Source organism: Neofelis nebulosa, chromosome 17 (genome assembly GCF_028018385.1).
Source record: "Neofelis nebulosa isolate mNeoNeb1 chromosome 17, mNeoNeb1.pri, whole genome shotgun sequence".
NCBI lineage: Eukaryota > Metazoa > Chordata > Mammalia > Carnivora > Felidae > Neofelis > Neofelis nebulosa.
This window is the reverse complement of record NC_080798.1, coordinates 7,243,464-7,264,671: the sequence shown is the minus strand read 5'-3', so window position 1 is coordinate 7,264,671 and position 21,208 is coordinate 7,243,464. Positions and strand designations below refer to the sequence as shown.

The window sequence follows — 21,208 nt, the reverse complement described above, 5'->3', positions numbered from 1 at the left end:
AAGGTATTTTTCGGGATATGCAATGCCAGTTTCTCCTAGAAATACATATGCAAACAAGTAAGTAACACATCTGCCAAGGTGGGATGGATCCCAAGACTTGGTGAAGTTGCAAACGCCCTCCCTGGCTGTACGGAATGGAAATGTCTTTGGAAAATGGCGGCCTCCGGTATCATAATCCTCATGGACGCGGCCATGTCCTTCCCTTGACAACCGCTGTAAGAAGATGAACGGCCGAATAGACTGTAGTGCGCCATGATAACTACTGGCAGCGCGTGGCCTCACGGCTTCTACTAAGCCTGCGCACCATTCAATCGCCGGCGCGCCAAGAAATGCCCACGGGAATCGAACCCAGGCCGGAAGTGGCCCAGCGCGGCCATTTCGCTTAGGTTGTTAACTGGGTCTAACCTGTCCGTCGCCTGCGAGGGACGCTGCGGTGATTTAGGATGTCAGCAGTGGACGTCCTGTGGGGCCAATGAGGGGAACTCGGCTTGCGGTGAGTGTGACGGGCTCGGGGGACGAGTGGCGAGGGTCTGCGAGTGATGGGGTCTTTAGTGACGGGAGCTGTGGGGTAGGCGGCGGCTGCTAATCTGAGTTGGGTGATTGGCTCGGTCATTGTCAGTCTTTGCGTGTTTTCCGTGTGTGTAAGTATTTGGGGGGAACTTAAATTCCAAGTGTGTTTTAATACCAACTTTTATACTGTTGGTCCTTGACAGTCGTTCATTTGAGGACGGCGAACTGGCTTCTTGGACGGGCCTCAGGTGGCACTGGGGACGCTGGGGGAGTGACTCCCTGGAGGCAGTGATTGATGCAGGGGCAAGCGGCTTCAGGGATTGGGGGACTTGGAGGGCCCCATTGTAACATCGGGGACTAGTGTACTTGGGGACCTATAGAAATCAGTAGAGTGGGGCGCTGAGGGTAGCTTATGGGAGCCCATCGACTGGAGGCCTAGGGAATCTGTTATGGGGGTTTCCAAGGTCTCTCCGTAGGTCCCTGTGGACGTGATAAGGGTCAGAAATTGGCAGTGGAACAGATGGATGAGGATCTCCTATTGGGTTGCATTAATTGGAAGCCGGTATTGGGGATTATTCCGGGTCCTGTGCAACTCAGTCCCTGGGAGAGAGACATTTCTTGGCAGCCTGTGGAGCCTGGCTGTGACCGTGTTGTGTCGGGGGAGGCATTAGGCGACCTTCTGGCCATCCTGTGGTTCACTCTTCGGGGATTTCTGGAGGCCCTTGCTGTCATGACTGCATGTGGGTGCGGCGTTGGGAGGCAATTTATTATGTATTGTCAAGACATGGTAGGTGATGGGGTCCTGATGCATGTCTGCAGGTTTTGGGGTGAAGGTAGGGGTTAAGTGCAGTAAACTTACTTTATTTTGGGAGGGAGAGGTAGAGAGCAAGCAGGGGAGGGGCGGAGAGAGAATCCCAAGCAGGCTCTGCTCGGTCAGCGTGTAGCCGGATGCTGGGCTCGAACGCAAAAACATTGAGATCATGACCTGAACCGAAACCAAGAGTCAGGCGCTTAACCGCCTGAGCCACGCAGGCGCCCCATAAGTACAGTAAATTTAAGTTTTATCTTTGTTAGAAAAGTCCGGGCTGTCTAGGGTGTTGTGGATGGGCACGGAAATGTCCAGAAGCTTAGACACACCACCGTGGCCGGCTCAAAGCCTCAGCTCTCTGAAGACAATGGGAGAAAGAGATGGTGTTTATGGAAGCTGACCGGGTAGGGGACCACGTGGGGTAGAGGCAGCTGTGTGCAATTTAGGAGGCACAAGAGAGGGGCACCTGGGGCGCTCAGTCGGTTAAGCATCTGACTTCGGCTCGGGTCATTATCTCACGGTTGGTGAGTTTGAGCCCCGAGTCGGCCTCTGTGCTGACAGCTCGGAGCCTGGAGCCTGCTTCGGATTCTGTGTCTCGCTCTCTCTCTGACCCTCCCCCCATTCATGCTCTGTCTCCCTCTGTCTCAAAAATAAACGTTAAAAAAAAAAGTTAAAAGAAAAAACCTAAAAAAAAAATAACTGGGATCTTCTGAGCTTTTATTCCATAGCAGTGGGGTTTTGGAGTGGTGGTGGGGGTTCAGAGCTGACGGCCAAGAAATCTTCAGGGGCGCCTGCGTGGCTCATTTGGTTGAGCGTCTGACTTCGGCTCAGGTCATGGTCTCGCGGTTTCTGGATTCGAACCCCGCGTCAGGCTCAGTGCTGACAGCTCAGAGCCTGCAGCCTGCTGCGAATTCTGTGTCTCCCTCTTTCTCTCTCTCTCTGCCCCTCTGCCGCTGGTGCGTGCATGCACGTGTTCTCTCTCTCTCTCTCTCTCTCTCTCTCTCAAAAATAAACATTAAAAAAAAATCTTAAGACAGAGGTCTTTGATACACAATGGTGATTTTATTAAAGCATGGGAACAGGACCCGTGGGCAGAAAGAGCCGCACTGGGGCTGTGACAGGTGACTGGTTATATACTATGGAGTTGGGGGAGGGAAAGGCAAAAGGGAGGTTTCCAAAAACGATTTTCATGTGCTAAAGAAAAGAAGACTTATAAGATACTAGAAGCCTAGCTGTTGTTAAGCTAAAGTTGTTTTTTCTCTAGCAAAGCATTAAGACTGTAGGGAGTTCTGGGAGGAATGTTTCACTCTGGCCTCCATGCACTGCAGGTTATAAGGAAATTTAATCTTATTTACCGTTTCCTTCTTGCCTTTGTTCCCCACATCTTTATGCAGGGGAGGGTGATGTTAAGGCTCTAGGAGACTGAGTCTGGGCTTCTGGAGGTTAGGCTATTGATAAGATTGTCTTTTTCTTGTAATTTACCAAGACTTACGTAAACCCACCGGATTCCTGTCCTGCTTGACTGTGACCTTGGTTAGCCATTCGTTTTCCCTTTTCCTTTGTTCTTGGGCAGCCACAGGTGCCTGAGGGATATCACATGTATCCCACCTGGTGGGGGTGGGGGTTGCGGATGTTAGCTTGCCTTATGATCCCACATCAATAGTATGTAGCATAGGGGCACCTGGGTGGCTCAGTCAGTTAAGCGTGCCTCAGGTCATGATCCCAGGGTCGTGGGATTGAGCCCCGCATCAGACTCTGTGCTGACAGCTTGGAGCCTGCTTGGGATTCTGTTTCCCTCTCTTTCTCAAAATAAATAAACATTAAAAAAAAATTATGTCTAGCACAGTGGACTTCCCCGAAGGACTCTCGAAAATACTTGCATGGAGCAAATGTTCGATGAATGACTGTGTGGGTGTTCCCTTTCCAGGACTTTCTGGTGGCTCTGCAGAGCCCCCGGATCAGACCATACCAATGACGCTGCCGGTCTCCTTAGAAGCCCAGCCAGACTCCCCCGCAGCTCTGACTGAAGCCTCCAGGTGCCCACCCAGCTTTGGGCTCCCGGGAAGAAAGGACTTGCCCACAAGAGAGACCGAGAAATGAAGCCTAGAGGAGACATGACTGCTGGTGAGAATTTGCCCCAGAGGTCCCAGGCCCTGGGTTCAGAGGAGCAGGATGGACCATGCGAGGTAAGCAGGAGCCACTCCAGGGACAGTTTCCAGAAATTGAGGGCAGATACAGAAAGCAGCAGATTCTGGACTTTGTGTCGCTCAGACTATGTGCATCCGCCTGCTGAGAGCGGGCCATGGGGGCTGATGTCCCCTCGTTCACAGGCCATCTGTATTGTAGAGGAAACCAAACAGGGCTGATGGAGGGGAGGGTTGGCCCTGGGGCAGAGGAAGAGGAAAAGGTAGCTCCTGATCCAGGTGAGAAGCCCCAGCCACTGGCAGGGAAACTCGAAACTTCATCCACCACTGGGTGTGTCCACTGGGTGTGTCCGCATATTCTCAGCCACTTGCCCCCTACCTGACTTCTCTTTACCTGCTGGCAGGGGTTTGCTTGGTTTCCCGTCTCCCCAGGGTTTACAGGAACATAGCATACTAGAGCAAGAACTGCCTTCTAAGGACACGTGTGGGTTTTCCTGTTTTCACGATGAATAAAAATGCCAGAGAATAGTGTTTCTAAGTTGCCCCCAGATATTAATATTTAATATATGGAAATAAGAAAGAAAGATTCTTGGGTATACTCAAGACTTCCTAAATTACAAGTTAGTCTGTATTTAAAGACATTGTGTGTTGTTGTTTTTTTTTAATTTTTTTTTTTTTTCAACGTTTTTTATTTATTTTTGGGACAGAGAGAGACAGAGCATGAACGGGGGAGGGGCAGAGAGAGAGGGAGACACAGAATCGGAAACAGGCTCCAGGCTCCGAGCCATCAGCCCAGAGCCTGACGCGGGGCTCGAACTCACGGACCGCGAGATCGTGACCTGGCTGAAGTCGGACGCTTAACCGACTGCGCCACCCAGGCGCCCCTTAATTTTTTTTTTTTAACGTTTATTTATTTTTGAGACAGAGAGAGACAGAGCATGAACGGGGAGGGTCAGAGAGAGGGAGACACAGAGTCCGAAACAGGCTCCAGGCTCTGAGCGGTCAGCACAGAGCCCGTCGCGGGGCTCGAACTCATGGGCTGTGAGATCATGACCTGAGCCGAAGTCGGACGCTTAACCGACTGAGCCACCCAGGCGCCCCAAGACATTGTGTGTTTTAAAACAGTAATGGATGGCCATAATAATAAACCGTGTGTCACTGCCTTGCGATGGGTTTATAATCAGTTACAGAGATATGTCCTGTTTTTTAAGTATAGTAAATGCATGGGTTATTACCATCGTGAACCAACATACTGTGAGAAGATTATATATTTCAATTATGTTTAAAATCCACTCCACCTGACAGAAACATTTGATAATAGAAAACATCGAAGAACATTAAAACTATTAAAAATAGGGGCGCCTGGGTGGCGCAGTCGGTTAAGCGTCCGACTTCAGCCAGGTCACGATCTCACGGTCCGTGAGTTCGAGCCCCGCGTCAGGCTCTGGGCTGATGGCTCGGAGCCTGGAGCCTGTTTCCGATTCTGTGTCTCCCTCTCTCTCTGCCCCTCCCCCGTTCATGCTCTGTCTCTCTCTGTCCCAAAAATAAATAAAAAATGTTGAAAAAAAAAAAAAAAAAAACTATTAAAAATAAATGCCGAGTAAAAATCATTTAAAAATTAAAAGATATTGCCACAGATACTTAAAAGTCATTCTTTTTTAAAAAATGTTTATTTTGGGGGCGCCTGGGTGGCTCAGTCGGTTAAATGTCTGACTTCGACTGAGGTCATGATTTCAGGGTTCGAGGGTTTGAGCCCCTCATCGGGCTGTGTGCTGACAGCTCAGAGCCTGGAGCCTGCTTCCGATTCTTTGGCTCTCTCTCTGCCCCTCCCGTTTGCACTGTCTCTCTCTCAAATACATAAATAAAAACTTAAAATGTTTATTTCTTTTTGAGAGTGAGAGCGTGAGCAGGGAAGGGGCAGAGAGAGGAAGACAGAGAATCCCAAGCAGGCTCTGCACTGTCCACACAGAGCCTGATGTGGGGCTTGAACTCCCAAACCATGAAGTCATGACCTGAAATCAGGAGTCAGACGCTTAACCTACTGAGCCACCCAGGTGCCCCCTAAAAGGCATGCCAAAAATGAAAAGGTAAAACACCCAAATTTCACCCAGAACTGTCCAAGATCTTTGTTGTGTGACTGTTAGTTTGCTCGGGTTGCCGTCACGAAGTGCTACAGCCTGGGTGGCATAAACAACAGAAATGTATTTTCTCATGATTCCAGGGGCTGGAAATGCAAAGTCAAGATGTCATCAGGGTTCTTCCTTCTGAGGCCTCTCTCCCTGGCTTGTAGATGGATGGCTTCTGACTGTCCTCGTGTGATCTTCCCTCTGTGGGGGTCTGTGTCTCATTTCCTTTCCTTTTTTTTTTTTTTTCTTTTCTTTTTTTTCTCTTAATGTTTACTTATTTATTTTGAGAGAGGGAGAGAGGATCCAAAGCAGGCTCCTCACTGGGAAGGAGCTCGATTTCATGAACTGAGATCGAGACCTGAGCTGAAATCAAGTCAGCTGCTAAACTATCAGCTTAACCAGCTGAGCCACCCAGGTGCCCCTTAATCTTTTATCAGGACCCCCAGTCATGCAGGATCAGAGCCTACTCTACTGACCTCATTTTAACTTGGTTACCTCTTTTGTTTATTTTTTTGAATGTTTCTTTATTTTTGAGAGGTAGAGACAGTGCGAGTGGAGGAGGGTGGGGCAGAGAGAGAGAGACACACACACACGTACACAGAATCCGTAGCAGGTTCTAGGCTCTGAACCCACAAACCACCAGATCATGACCTGAGCCAAAGTCAGACAGACAGACAACCAACTGAGACACCCAGGCTTTTAAAAGATCATCTCTCCATGGTACTGGGGGTTAGGACTTTGCCATAAGAATTTTCTTGGGTGTGGGGAGCTTGGAGGGGAGACACAGTTGAGCCCATAAACGGTGACAAACAGTACATCGTAGGTAAATGCCTTTCCTTTTGCCTTGATATGTGTTGAACTGTTAAGAGCAGGATTGAAAGCGTGTTCAAGTGGGTGTTATGATACATGTTAGTTCATATTGGCTCATTTCCTTTTAGATGATGAAAATAATTTTGCCGGCTTGCCCTGGTTTTCGTTTTGCCGTTTCAGTAGATCCTCCCGTTGCTAATTCAGATTTTCACTCAGCTTCTCTGTTCGTGTTAGGCTATTTGCCACCAACATTCGCATATTCTTTTCATCGTGGTCTTCCCTCGGCTTCTGCCAATATTGTGTTGTTATTCTCTACTTTTTAAGTCTGTTAATCTGATCAAAAATAAATAGATGCCACGGCTGCTTTAATTTGTATTTTTTACGTTGTTGTTGCTTTATTGGTCTTTTTAAATTGGAGTATAGGGGCGTCTGGGTGGCTCAGTGGGTTGAGTCTCCGACTTCGGCTCAGGTCACAATCTCGCGGTCCGTGAGTTCGAGCCCCGCGTCGGGCTCTGGGCTGATGGCTCAGAGCCTGGAGCCTGCTTCCGATTCTGTGTCTCCCTCTCTCTCTGCCCCTCCCCTGTACATGCTCTGTCTCTCTCTGTCTCAAAAAATAAATAAATGTTAAAAAAAAAAAAATATTTTTTTTAAATTGGAGTATAGTGACACAATGGTACATTGGTAACAAGTGTACAACATATTAAATTGACAAGTGCTGTCATCTGTCACCACAAGTGTTCCCTACGCTGTATCTTTTATCCTTGAGACTCACTGGTTCCATAGCTGGAAGCCTGTACTCCCCACTCCCCACCTTTGCCCATCTCCCCATCCTCGTCCCCTTCGGCAGCCACTAGTTCTCTGTGTTTATGGGTCTGTTTCTGCTTTGCTTGTTCATTCGTTTTGTTTTTTAGATTCCACATACAGGTGAAATCATACGGTATTTGTCTCTGACTTATTTCACTTAGCACAAGACCCTCCCGGTCTATACACGGTATATACACACACGTATGTCTAACATTTATATGCACACCACATCTTCTTTATCCATTCACCTGTTGATAGATACTTAGGTTGCTTCCATATCTTGGCTGGTGTAAATAATGTTGCAATAAACATAGGTTACCTCTTAAAAGACTATGTCTCCAAATACAGGCACACTCTGAGGTACTGGGGGTTAGGACTTCGACAAGTCCTAACCTTTTCAAGTCAGTGTTTCCATTTTCTTTGGGTAAATATCCAGTAGTGGAAATACTAGATTGTGTGGTATTTCTATTTTTAATTTTTAGGGGACCCTTCGTGCTGTTTACCACAGTGGCTGCACCCATTTACGTTTCCACCCACAGTGCATGAAGGTCCTTTGGTCTCCACATCCTTGCCAACACTTGTTACTGTCTTTTTGTTTTTTTGTTTTGTTTTTGTCTTTTTATATGAAAGTTGTCAAATTGGTTTCCATACAACACCCAGTGCTCATCCCAAAAGGTGCCCTCCTCAATACCCATCCCCCACCCTCCCCTCCCTCCCACCCCCCATCAACCCCAAGTTTATTCTCAGTTTTTAAGAGTCTCTTATGGTTTGGCTCCCTCCCTCTCTAACTTTTTTTTTCTTCCCTTTCCCTCCCCCATGGTCTTCTGTTAAGTTTCTCAGGATCCACATAAGAGTGAAAACATATGGTATCTGTCTTTGTCTATATGACTTATTTCACTTAGCATCACACTCTCCAGTTCCATCCACGTTGCTACAAAGGGCCAGATTTCATTCTTTCTTATTGCCAAGTAATATTCCATTGTATATATAAACCACATCTTCTTTATCCATTCGTCAGTTAATGGACATTTAGGCTCTTCCTATAATTTGGCTATTGTTGAGAGTGCTGCTATAAACATTGGGGTACAAGTGCCCTTATGCATCAGCACTCCTGTATCCCTTGGGTAAATTCCTAGCAGTGCTATTGCTGGGTCATAGGGTAGATCTATTTTTAACATTTTCAGGAACCTCCACACTGTTTTCCAGAGCGGCTGCACCAGTTTGCATTCCCACCAACAGTGCAAGAGGGTTCCCGTTTCTCCACATCCTCGCCAGCATCTAGAGTCTCCTGATTTGTTCATTTTGGCCACTCTGACCGGCATGAGGTGGTATCTCAGTGTGGTTTTGATTTGTATTTCCCTGATGAGGAGCGACGTTGAGCATCTTTTCATGTGCCTGTTGGCCATCCGGATGTCTTCTTTAGAGAAGTGTCTGTTCATGTTTTCTGCCCATTTCTTCACTGGATTATTTGTTTTTCAGGTGTGGAGTTTGGTGAGTTCTTTATAAGTTTTGGGTACTAGCCCTTTGTCCGATATGTCATTTGCAAATGTCTTTTCCCATTCCATCGGTTGCCTTTTAGTTTTGTTGATTGTTTCCTTTCCTGTGCAGAAGCTTTTTATCTTTGTGATGTTCCAGTAGTTCATTTTTACTTTTAATTCCCTTGCCTTTGGGGATGTGTCAAGTAAGAAATTGCTGTGGCTGAGGTCAGAGAGGTTTTTTCCTGCTTTCTCCTCTAGGGTTTTGATGGTTTCCTGTCTCACATTCAGGTCCTTTATCCATTTTAAGTTTATTTCTTTGTGAATGGTGTAAGAAAGTGGTCTAGTTTCAACCTTCTGCACGTTGCTGTCCAGTTCTCCCAGCACCATTTGTTAAAGAGACTGTCTTTTTTCCATTGGATGTTCTTTCCTGCTTTGTCAAAGATTATTTGGCCCTACTTTTGTGGGTCTAGTTCTGGGGTTTCTATTCTATTCCATTGGTCTATGTGTCTGTTTTTGTGCCAAATACCATGCTGTCTTGATTACAGCTTTGTAGTAGAGGCTAAAGTCTGGGATTGTGATGCCTCCTGCTTTGGTCTTCTTCAAAATTACTTTGGCTATTCGGGGTCTTTTGTGGTTCCATACAAATGTTAGGATTGCTTGTTCTAGCTTTGAGAAGAATGCTGGTGCAGTTTTATTGGGATTGCATTGAATCTGTAGATAGCTTTGGCTAGTATTGACATTTTGACAATATTTATGCTTCCAACCCATGAGCACGGAATGCTTTTCCATTTTTTTGTATCTTCTTCAGTTTCCTTCATAAGTTTTCTATAGTTTTCAGCATACAGATCTTTTACATCTTAGGTTAATTCCTAGGTATTTTATGATTCTTGGTGCAGTTGTGGATGGGATCAGTTTCTTTGTCTTTCTGTTGCTTCATTATTAGTGTATAAGAATGTAACTGATTTCTGTACATTGATTTTGTATCCTGCGACTTTGCTGAATTCATGTATCAGTTCTAGCAGACTTCTGGTGGAGTCTGTCGGGTTTTCCATGTATAATATCGTGTCATCTGCAAAAAGTGAAAGCTTAACTTCATCTTTCCCAATTTTGATGCCTTTGATTTCCTTTTGTTGTCTGATTGCTGATGCCAGAACTTCCAACACTATGTTAAACAACAGCGGTGAGAGTGGGCATCCCTGTCGTGTTCCTGATCTCAGGAAGAAAGCTCTGAGTTTTTCTCTTTTGAGGATGGTATTAGCTGAGGGCTTTTCATAAATGACTTTTATGATGTTTAAGTATGTTCCTTTTATCCCGACTTTCTCAAGGGTTTTTATTAAGAAAGGATGCTGAATTTTGTCAAATGCTTTTTCTGCATCGATTGATGGGATCATATGGTTCTTTTCTTTTGTTAATGTAATGTATCACATTGATTTGTGAATGTTGAACCAGCCTTGTAGCCCAGGAATGAATCCCACTTGATCATGGTGAATAATTCTTTTTATATGCTGTTGAACTCAATTTGCTAGTATCTTGTTGAGAATTTTTGCATCCATATTCATCAGGGATATTGGCCTGTAGTTCTCTTTTTTTTTGCTGGGTCTCTGGTTTGGGAATCAAAGTAATGCTGGTTTCATGGATTGAGTCTGTAAGTTTTCCTTCCCTTTCTATTTTTTGGAACAGCTTGAGAAGGATAGGTATTATCTCTGCTTTAAATGTCTGGTAGAATTCCCCAGGGAAACCATCTGGTTGGTTATTGGGAGACAACCATCTCTTATTTGTGGGAGATTTTTGTTAACTGATTCAATTTCTTCGCTGGTTATGGGTCTGTTCAAGTTTTCTATTTCTTCCTGTTTGAGTTTTGGAAGTGTGTGGGTGCTTAGGAATTTGGCCATTTCTTCCAGGTTGTCCAGTTTGTTGGCATATAATTTTTCATAATATTCCCTGATAATTGCTTGTATCTCTGAGGGATTGGTTGTAATAATTCCATTTTCATTCATGATTTTATCTATTTGGGTCATCTCCCTTTTCTTTTTGAGAAGCCTGGTTAGAGGTTTATCAATTTTGTTTATTTTTTCAAAAAGCCAACTCTTGGTTTCATTGATCTGCTCTACAGTTTTTTTAAATTCTGTATTGTTTATTTTTGCTCTGATCTTTATTATTTCTCTTCTGCTGCTGGGTTTGGGGTGTCTTTGGTGTTCTGCTTCTATTTCCCTTAGGTGTGCTGTTAGATTTTGTATTTAGGATTTTTCTTGTTGCTTGAGATAGGCCTGGATTGCAATGTATTTTCCTCTCAGGACTGCCTTCGCTGCATCCCAAAGCGTTTGGATTGTTGTATTTTCATTTTCGTTTGTTTCCATATATTTTTTTAATTTCTTCTCTAATTGCCTGGTTGACCCACTCATTCTTTAGTAGGGTGTTCTTTAACCTCCATGCTTTTGGAGGTTTTCTAGACATTTTCCTGAAGTTGATTTCAAGTTTCATAGCATTGTGGTCTGAAAGTATGCATGGTATGATCTCAATTCTTTTACACTTATGAAGGGCTGTTTTGTGACCCAGTGTGTGATCTTGGAGAATGTCCCATATGCACTTGAGAAGAAACTGTATTCTGTTGCTTTGGGATACAAAGTTCTAAATGTATCTGTCAAGTCCATCTGGTCCAATGCATCGTTCAGGGCCCTTGTTTCTTTATTGATCCTGTGTCTAGATGATGTATCCATTGTTGTAAGTGGGGTATTAAAGTCCCCTGCATTTACTACACTCTTATCAATAAACTTGCATATGTTTGTGATTAATTGTTTTATATATTTGAAGGCTCCCGTATTCAGTGCATAGAACTTTAATTGTTAGCTCTTCCTGATGGATAGACCCTGTAATTATTATATAATGCCCTTCTTCATCTCTTGTTACAGCCTTTCATTTAAAGTCTAGTTTGTCTGATATAAGTATGGCTACTCCAACTTTCTTTTGACTTCCAGTTGCATGATAGATAATTCTCCATACCCTCACTTTCAATCTGAAGGTGTCCTCAGGTCTAAAATGAGTCTCTTGTAGACAGCAAATAGATGGGTCTTGTTTTTTTATCCATTCTGACACCCTGTGTCTTTTGGTTGGAGCATTTAGTCCATTTACAATTCAGTGTTATTACTGAAAGATAGGGGTTTAGAGTCATTGTGATGTCTGTAGGTTTCATGCTTGTAGCAGTGTCTCTGGTACTTTGTGGTCCTTGCAACATTTCACTCACAGAGTCCCCCTTAGGATCTCTTGTAGGGCTGGTTTAGTGGTGATGAATTCCTTCAGTTTTTGTTTGGGAAAACCTTTATTTTTCCTTGTATTCTGAATGACAGACTTGCTGGGTAAAGGATTCTCGGCTGCAGATTTTTCATCACATTGAAGATTTCTTCAATCTTCATCACATTGAAGATTTCCTGCCATTCCTTTCTGGCCTGCCAAGTTTCAGTAGATAGGTCTGCCGCTAGTCTTATGGGTCTCCCTTTATAAGTTAGAGCGTGTTTATCCCTAGCTGCTTTCAGAATTTTCTCTTTATCCTTGTATTTTTCCAGTTTCACTATATGTCATGCAGAAGATCGATTGAAATCACGTCTGAAGGGAGTTCTCTGCGCCTCTTGGATTTCAATGCCTTTTTCCTTCCCCAGATCAGGGAAGTTCTCAGCTATGATTTGTTCAAGTACACCTTCAGCCCCTTCTCTCTCTTCTTCTTCTGGAATTCCTATGATATGGATATTGTTCCATTTGATTGCATCACTTAGTTCTCTAATTCGCCCCTCATACTCCTGGATTTTTTTAATCTTTTTCTCAGCTTCCTCTTTTTCCATAATTTTGTCTTCTAATTCACCTATTCTCTCCTCTGCCTCTTCAATCCGTGCTATGGCCGCCTCCATTTTATTTTTCACCTCATTTATAGCATTGTTTAGCTCCTTGTGACTATTTCTTAGTCCCTTGATCTCTGTAGCAATAGATTCTCTGCTGTCCTCTATGCTTTTTTCAAGCCCAGTGATTAATTTTATGACTATTATTCTAAATTCTTGTTCTGTCGTATTGCTTAAATCGTTTTTGATCAATTCATTAGCTGTCACTACTTCCTGGAGTTTCTTTTGAGGAGAGTTCTTCTGTTTCGTCATTTTGGGTAGTCCCTGTGGTGGCTCCAAACTGCAGGGCACTTCCCCTGTGCTGTGTGGAGTAACTTGTGTTGGTGGGCGGGGCAGCAGTGAGACCCGATGTCTGGCCCCAGCCCACCGCTGGGGCCACAGTCAGACTGGTGTGTACCTTATCTTCCCCTCTCCCAGGGGCAGGACTCACTGTGGAGTGGTGTGGCCCCTGTCTGGGCTACTTGCACACTGCCAGGCTTGTGGTGCTGCTTCGATGGGATCTGGCGTATTAGCTGGGGTGGATCCGCAAGGTGCACAGGGGTGGGAGAGGCAGGCTCAGCGCGCTTTGCCTTCGGTGGTCCGCTTTGGGAGGGAGGCAGACCTGTCAGAGGGATGGATCCCCAGAAGCACAGCGTTGGGTGTTTGCGTGGTGCAAGCAAGTTCAGTGAGGGGAACTGGTTCCCTCTGGGATTTTGGCCGAGGGATGGGAGAGGGATGGCTCTTGCCAGCGCCTTTTTTCCCCACCATGCTGGGCTCTGTCCTCCGGGGCTCAACACCTCTCCCTCCCGGTGTCCTCTTGCCCTCCCCGCTCTCCAAGAGCAGACCTGTTGACTTTTAACATTCCAGATGTTAAGTCCCGCTGGCTGTCAGAACACACTTGGTCTGGCCCCTCCGCTTTTGCTGGCCAGACTCGGGGGCTCTGCCTTGCGGGGCGGGCTACCCCCCCCACCGCCCCAGCTCCCTCCCGCCAGTCCGTGGAGCGCGCACCGCCTCTCCACCCTTCCTACCCTCTTCCGTGGGCCTCTCCTCCACACTTGGCTCCGGAGAGTCTGTTCTGCTCGTCTTCTGGTGGTTTTGTGGGTTGTTTAGGCAGGTGTGGGTGGAATCTATGCGATCAGCAGGACGAGGTGAGCCCATCTTCCTGTTACCGTGTTCCTGATACTAGCCATCCTGACAGGTGTCAGGCATATTTTTGGGTGTGAATTAACTTTTTTCTTGCCGTTTGATTTATATTTTATGTTTATATTTTATATCTTTGTCTCGGCCTCTGGTTTTCCAATATATTTTCTAATACTCATCACGCATATATGTACATTTCTAAGACATTTGGCACTTTTTCCTTTGCAGGTGGTTTTGGTTTTATTTGTACATAGAAAAGATTGTTTTGCTCGGCTTGGAAATAATAACAGCTGTCTTTGCAAGCACCACTGTGTGGCAGATGATGGAAATTGTGTGACCCAGTATAAGCTTCCTCTCCTGGAAGGTCTGTCCTGTTCCACTTACCTCTCCTCCCAAAGACCAGCTGTTACATAGGCTTACACAGTGTTCCAGCTTAAAACAAACAGCTGTCAGCATTGTCTCTTCTCCTTAGAGGCAATGAACTTTTACCCTATTAACTAAATATTTTGGTATTTACTTCCTGATCTTTTAATGACACTCTTACACAGCTGTGTGATACTGAGATTCAGGAGAAACGAGGATATTTGGTCTTCATCCATGGTTCCTGGCTCACAGCCCCCCAGATCCTTGGAATTTTCCTGAGCCCTAAGCAGCAGGGGCATCTTCTGTCATAATGTTTGGTCTTGTCTTCAGTTCCTGGCAAAAAAACCAAACCCTTTAGAGCCATAACCGTGGTGTGTGTCAGCCCCTGTCCACCACTATTGGGTTTATACAAGTAAGGGGAATTTTGGAAATCCCCTAAGGATGGTGGTTGCCAAGGGAACCAGCCCTGTGATTGGAGGGTTGGGGCTTCCAGCCCCACCTCTTCACCTCCAGAGATGGGGGAGGGGCTGCAGGTGGAATCACTGACCCAAGGCCAGTGATATACTCCAAGTCAATCACAGCTATGTAATAAAGCTTCCAGAAACACCCAAGAGGGTGGGGTTTGGGAGCTGCCAGGTGGGGTGGAGGTGCCCCGAGAGTGGCTCACTGGAGGGGAGCATGGGAGCCCTAGCCCCCTTCCCCCACACCCCCTGCCCAGGGCATGTCTTCACCTGGCTGTTAATTCATATCTTTTACTATCTTTATAGTGAGTGATCCAATGGAGTAAATGGGTTTCCTTAATTCCTCGAGCTGCTCTAGCATGGTTTTTTGTTTTGCTTTTTTTTAATGTTTGCTTATTTTTGAGAGAGAGAGAGACAGCATGAACAGGGGAGGGGTAGAGAGAGAGGGAGACACAGAATCCGAAGCAGCTTATAGGCTCCAGGCTCCAAGCTGTCAGCACAGAGCCCGATGTGGGGCTCGAACTCACAAACCATGAGCTCATGACCTGAGCCAAAGTCGGACGCTTAACCCACTGAGCCACCCAGGCGCCCCTTCTCTAGCATGTTAATTGAGCCCAAGAAGGGGGTCAGGGGAACCTCTAATTCCAGCCCCCCACCCCCTTGCTGATCAGAAGCACGGGTGATAGCCGGGGCTTCCAGGAGAGTGCCCTCACCTGTGGGATCTGACGCCACCTCCAGGTAGATGGCGTCAGAATTAAGTTGAGCTGTAGGCCACCCCACTGTAGGGATCCCGCCTGGTGGTGTGAGGGGATCCCCCTTCCTCCACCCATATGGTGGAACTTGGTCCAGAAAAAAAAAAAAAACCACTACCTCAGAGTCTCTTGGGTTGTCATTGAGCATCTTTATTTTATTTTTTTGATTAAAAAAAAAGTTTAATGTTTATTTTTGAGAGAGAGTGAGTGGGGGTGGGGCAGACACACACACACACACACACACACACACACACACACACACACACACACTATCCAAAGCAGGCCTTAGGCTCCAGGCTGGGTGCCATCAGCACAGAGCCCAATGTGGGGCTCGAACCCATGAACCTGAGATCATGACCTGAGCTGAAGTTAGAGGCTTAACTGCCTGAGCCACCCAGGCACCTGGCATCTTTTGTGTTCTCCCACCCGCAGCACTCACGTGCATGCCTTCATGCCTACTCTTCCTAGAGGTCAGCTTCTACTCAGAGTAGTATTCCCTGTTTTGTTTTGTTTGGAAGTTTATTTATTTTTGAGAGAGAGAGACTCCCAGGCAGGCTGTGCACTGGCAGCTCGGAGCCTGACGCAGGGCTCGAACTCATGAACTGTGACGCTCAACTGACTGAGCCACCCAGGTGCCCTCCACAGTCCCTGTTGTAAAGGGAAATCGCTTCTCCTGCGTGGCTCCTTTACCCACACAGAACACGGCGCCTCTGACTCTCCTGGTCACCAAATGCGTGGAGATTTTTCCCCACAGCCACTCATTTCCCTGTGATACCAGCTGGGTGTCCTCCAGTTTGTCAGCAGAAACTCCTGGGATGCCACGATTTGGTCACAGGCGAGGGGAAGCTTTGCTGCCACGATATGCAGACTGGGGAGACCACAGCCTTCGGCTGTGAACGGAAAGCCCACTCCAGAGGGGAAGGTTTAGGCTTAAATAGGCAAAACCCGCAAGTTTGTCCCCTTGTCGAGGGTGGTCAGACCCCAGACTTCAACCTCAGGAGCAGACGACAAGCAGGACCCAGCCCTCCGTTTCCGGCAGTGGCTCCAGGGTGTGGCGGCTGAGGAGGAGTACCATACCGTGTGTCTTCCCATGAATTTTGCTGAATTTTGTGCAGGCCCGTCGCCACAGGCCATGCTGACTTTTTTTTTTTTTTTTTTAATTTTTTTTTTCAACTTTTTAATTTATTTTTGGGACAGAGAGAGACATAGCATGAACGGGGAAGGGTCAGAGAGAGAGGGAGACACAGAATCGGAAACAGGCTCCAGGCTCTGGGCCATCAGCCCAGCCCAGAGCCTGACGCGGGGCTCGAACTCACGGACCGCGAGATCGTGACCTGGCTGAAGTCGGACGCTTAACCGACTGCGCCACCCAGGCGCCCCTGCTGACTTTTATTCTTCAGGGTCATCTGGCCTGGTGAAAATTTCTGTTTTCTCTCCCTTGCCATGAGGGAACCCATCTTGTCCTTTAGCTGTTGCTGTCTGATTATTGGGGTCTTTTGTTCTCAACGTTAAAAAAAAGTTTTTTTCTTGGGGCGCCTGGGTGGCTCAGTCAGTTGAGTGTCTGACTTCGGCTCAGGTCATGATCTCGCAGTTCATGAGTTCAAGCCCCACGTCGGGCTCCGTACTGACAGCTCAGAGCCTGGAGCCTGCTTCAGATTCTGTGTCTCCCTCTCTCTCTGCCCCTTCCCCACTCATGCTCTGTCTCTGTCTCAAAAATGAATAAACGTTAAAAAAATTTTTTTTCTTTAAGTGTATTTATTTTGAGAGAGAGCAAGCATGAGCAAGAGGGAGGGCGGAGAGAGAGAGGCAGAGAGAGAATCCTAAGCAGGCTCTGTGCTGTGAGCACAGAGCCTGGCGCGGGGCTCAAACTCATGAATTGGGAGATCGTGACCTGAGTAGAAATCAAGAGTCGGACGCTTATAAACTGAGCCACCCAGGTGCCCCTTTTGTTATCATATTGAACTCCATTCTGGCACTGTCTAACCATAGATAGGGTCAGATCCCACAGGGTAAGGGCTCAGCCTACAAGACAGACCCTCTTCCCCAACTTCAGATGCCAACCAAAACACCAGGGGCCTTCGGAGGTTCCCAGGATCCCCACCTTGGGTTTAGTTAATTTTCAGGAGTAGCCCCCAGAATCCAGGAAACAATTATTACGATACCTATTTGCTGCAAAGGATATTAACTAATAAGAATCAACAGCCAGATGAAGAGATCCATCAGGTGAGATTCCAAAGGAGCTTCTGTCCCCAGTCAGAGGCCCCGCAGGGTGCCCTGGGGACTGGATCTGGTTCTGCAGTCGGGAAGCTGTCCAGACCCCGCCCTTGTGGGTGTTTATGGAGGCTTCATGACACAGGCAGGGTGCACAAAATCATTGGCCATTGTCCACCTCCAGCCCCTCTCCCCTCCCTGGAGGTTGGGGGTCAGTTCTAACCCTCTAGTCACTGCTCTGGTTCCCCTGGCAACCAGCCCCCCATTCCTAAAACTCATCTCATCAACATAATAAGAGGACACCTTTATCACTCTTCCTCACTTAAGAAATTTCAAGGGTTTGGGGCACATGGGTGGCTCAGTCACTTGAGTAGCAAACTTTTGCTCAGGTCATGATCTCACAGCTCATGGGTTCGACCCTGCATCGGGCTTTGTGCTGACAGCTCAGACCCTGGAGCCTCCTTTGGATTCTGTGTTTCCCTGTCTCCTTGCCCTGCCCCTGCTTGCACTCTCTTTCTATCAAAAATAAAATCAACATTAAAAAAAGTTAAAAAGTTTTCAAGGTTTTTTGTTGTGTGTTTTTTTTTAAATTTACATCCAAATTAGTTAGCATATAGTGCAACAATGATTTCAGGAGTAGATTCCTTACTGCCTCTTACCCATTTAGCCTCCCACAACCCCTCCAGTAACCCTCAGTTTGTTCTCCATATTTATGAGTCTCTTATGTTTTGTCCCCCTCCCTGTTTTTATATTTTTGCTTGCCTTCCCTTCATCTGTTCCATCTTAAATTCCCCATATGAGTGAAGTCATATTTGTCTTTCTCTAATTTCGCTTAGCATAATACCCTCCAGTTCCATCCATGTAGTTGCAAATGGCAAGATTTCATTCTTTTTGATTGCCGGGTAATACTCCATTGTATATATATACCACATTCTCTTTATCCATTCATCTGTCGATGGCCATTTGGGCTCTTTCCATACTTTGGCTATTGTTGATAGAGCTGCTGTAAACATGGGGGTGCATGTGTCCCTTCAAAACAGCACACCTGTATCCCGTGGATAAATGCCTAGTAGTGCAATTGCTGGGTCGTAGGGTAGTTCTATTTTTAATTTTTTGAGGAACCTCCATACTGTTTTCCTGAGTGGCTGCACCAGTTTGCATTCTCACCAGCAGTGCAAAAGAGGTCCTCTTTCTCCCCGTCCTTGCCAACATCTGTTGTTGCCTGAGTTGTTAATGTTAGCCATTCTGACAGGTGTGAGGTGGTATCTTTTTTTTTTTTTAATTTTTTTTAAATATATGAAATTTATTGTCAAATTGGTTTCCATACAACACCCAGTGCTCATCCCAAAAGATGCCCTCCTCAATACCCATCACCCACTCTCCCCTCCCTCCCACCCGCATCAGCCCTCAGTTTGTCCTCATTTTTTAAGTCTCTTATGCTTTGGCTCTCTTCCACTCTAACCTCTCTTTTGTTTTTTTTCTTCCCCTCCCCCATGGGTTCCTGTTAAGTTTCTCAGGATCCACATAAGAGTGAAACCATATGGTATCTGTCTTTCTCTGTATGGCTTATTTCACTTAGCATCACACTCTCCAGTTCCATCCACGTTGCTACAAAAGGCCATATTTCATTCTTTCTCATTGCCACATAGTACTCCATTGTGTATATAAACCACAATTTCTTTATCCATTCATCAATTGATGGCCATTTAGGCTCTTTCCACAATTTGGCTATTGTTGAGAGTGCTGCTATAAACATTGGGGCACAAGTGCCCCTATGCATCAGTACTCCTGTATCCCTTGGGTAAATTCCTAGCAGTGCTACTGCTGGGTCATAGCGTAGGCCTATTTCTAATTTTTTGAGGAACCTCCACACTGTTTTCCAGAGCAGCTGCACCAGTTTGCATTCCAGTGCAAGAGGGTTCCCGTTTCTTCACATCCTCTCCAGCATCTATAGTCTCCTGATTTGTTCATTTTAGCCACTCTGACCGGCATGAGGTGGTATCTCAGTGTGGTTTTGATTTGTATTTCCCTGATGAGGAGCGACGTTGAGCATCTTTTCATGTGCCTGTTGGCCATCCGGATGTCTTCTTTAGAGAAGTGTCTATTCACGTCTTCTGCCCATTTCTTCACTGGATTATTTGTTTTTTGGGTGTGGAGTTTGGTGAGCTCTTTATAGGTTTTGGATACTAGCCCTTTGTCGGATATGTCATTTGCAAATGTCTTTTCCCATTCCGTTGGTTGCCTTTTAGTTTTGTTAATTGTTTCCTTTGCTGTGCAGAAGCTTTTTATCTTCATGAGGTCCCAATAGTTCATTTTTGCTTTTAATTCCCTGGCCTTTCGGGATGTGTCAAGTAAGAAATTGCTACGGCTGAGGTCAGAGAGGTCTCTTCCTGCTTTCTCCTCTAGGGTTTTGATGGTTTCCTGTCTCACATTCAGGTCCTTTATCCATTTTGAGTTTATTTTTGTGAATGGTGTGAGAAAGTGGTCTAGTTTCAACCTTCTGCACGTTGCTGTCCAGTTCTCCCAGCACCATTTGTTAAAGAGACTGTCTTTTTTCCATTGGATGTTCTTTCCTGCTTTGTCAAAGATTAGTTGGCCATACTTTTGTGGGTCTAGTTCTGGGGTTTCTATTCTATTCCATTGGTCTATGTGTCTGTTTTTGTGCCAATACCATGCTGTCTTGATGATGACAGCTTTGTAGTAGAGGCTAAAGTCTGGGATTGTGATGCCTCCTGCTGTGGTCTTCTTCAAAATTACTTTGGCTATTTGGGGCCTTTTGTGGTTCCATATGAATTTTAGGATTGCTTGTTCTAGCTTCGAGAAGAATGCTGGTGCAATTTTGATTGGGAGTGCATTGAATGTGTAGATAGCTTTGGGTAGTACTGACATTTTGACAATATTTATTCTTCCAACCCATGAGCATGGAATGTTTTTCCATTTCTTTATATCTTCAGTTTCCTTCATAAGCTTTCTATAGTTTTCAGCATACAGATCTTGTACATCTTTGGTTAGATTTATTCCTAGGTATTTTATGCTTCTTGGTGCAATTGTGAATGGGATCAGTTTCTTTATTTGTCTTTCTGTTGCTTCATTGTTGGTGTATAAGAATGCAACTGATTTCTGTACATTGATTTTGTATCCTGCAACTTTGCTGAATTCATGTATCAGTTCTAGCAGACTTTTGGTGGAGTCTGTCGGATTTTCCATGTATAATATCATGTCATCTTCAAAAAGCAAAAGCTTGACTTCATCTTTGCCAATTTTGATGCCTTTGATTTCCTTTTGTTGTCTGATTGCTGATGCTAGCACTTCCAACACTATGTTAAGCAACAGCGGTGAGAGTGGGCATCCCTGTCGTGTTCCTGATCTCAGGGAAAAAGCTCTCAGTTTTTCCCCATTGAGGATGATGTTAGCTGTGGGCTTTTCATAAATGGCTTTTATGATGTTTAAGTATGTTCCTTCTATCCCGACTTTCTCGAGGGTTTTTATTAAGAAAGGATGCTGAATTTTGTCAAATGCTTTTTCTGCATTGATTGACAGGATCATATGGTTCTTTTCTTTTATTAATGTGATGTATCATGTTGATTGATTTGTGAATGTTGAACCAGCCCTGCAGTCCAGGAATGAATTCGGCTTGACCATGGTGAATAATTCTTTTTATATGCTGTTGAATTCGATTTACTAGTATCGTATTGAGAGTTTTTGCATCCATATTCATCAGGGATATTGGCCTGT

At 45.6% G+C, this 21,208-nt stretch overlaps 1 protein-coding gene across 1 annotated transcript in view; it reads left to right on the top strand.

Annotated features, from left to right (window-relative positions):
• The first annotated feature begins 328 nt into the window (after positions 1 to 328).
• The window catches only part of ZNF175 (zinc finger protein 175), a 34,537-nt gene continuing 13,657 nt past the window's right edge, over positions 329 to 21,208 (top strand). Inside the window, exons 1-2 of the mRNA XM_058708359.1 lie at positions 329 to 493; positions 3,246 to 3,504. Coding sequence (XP_058564342.1) covers positions 3,415 to 3,504 — 90 coding nt within the window. The 5' untranslated portion in view covers positions 329 to 493; positions 3,246 to 3,414. The remainder of the gene's footprint in view (positions 494 to 3,245; positions 3,505 to 21,208) is intronic.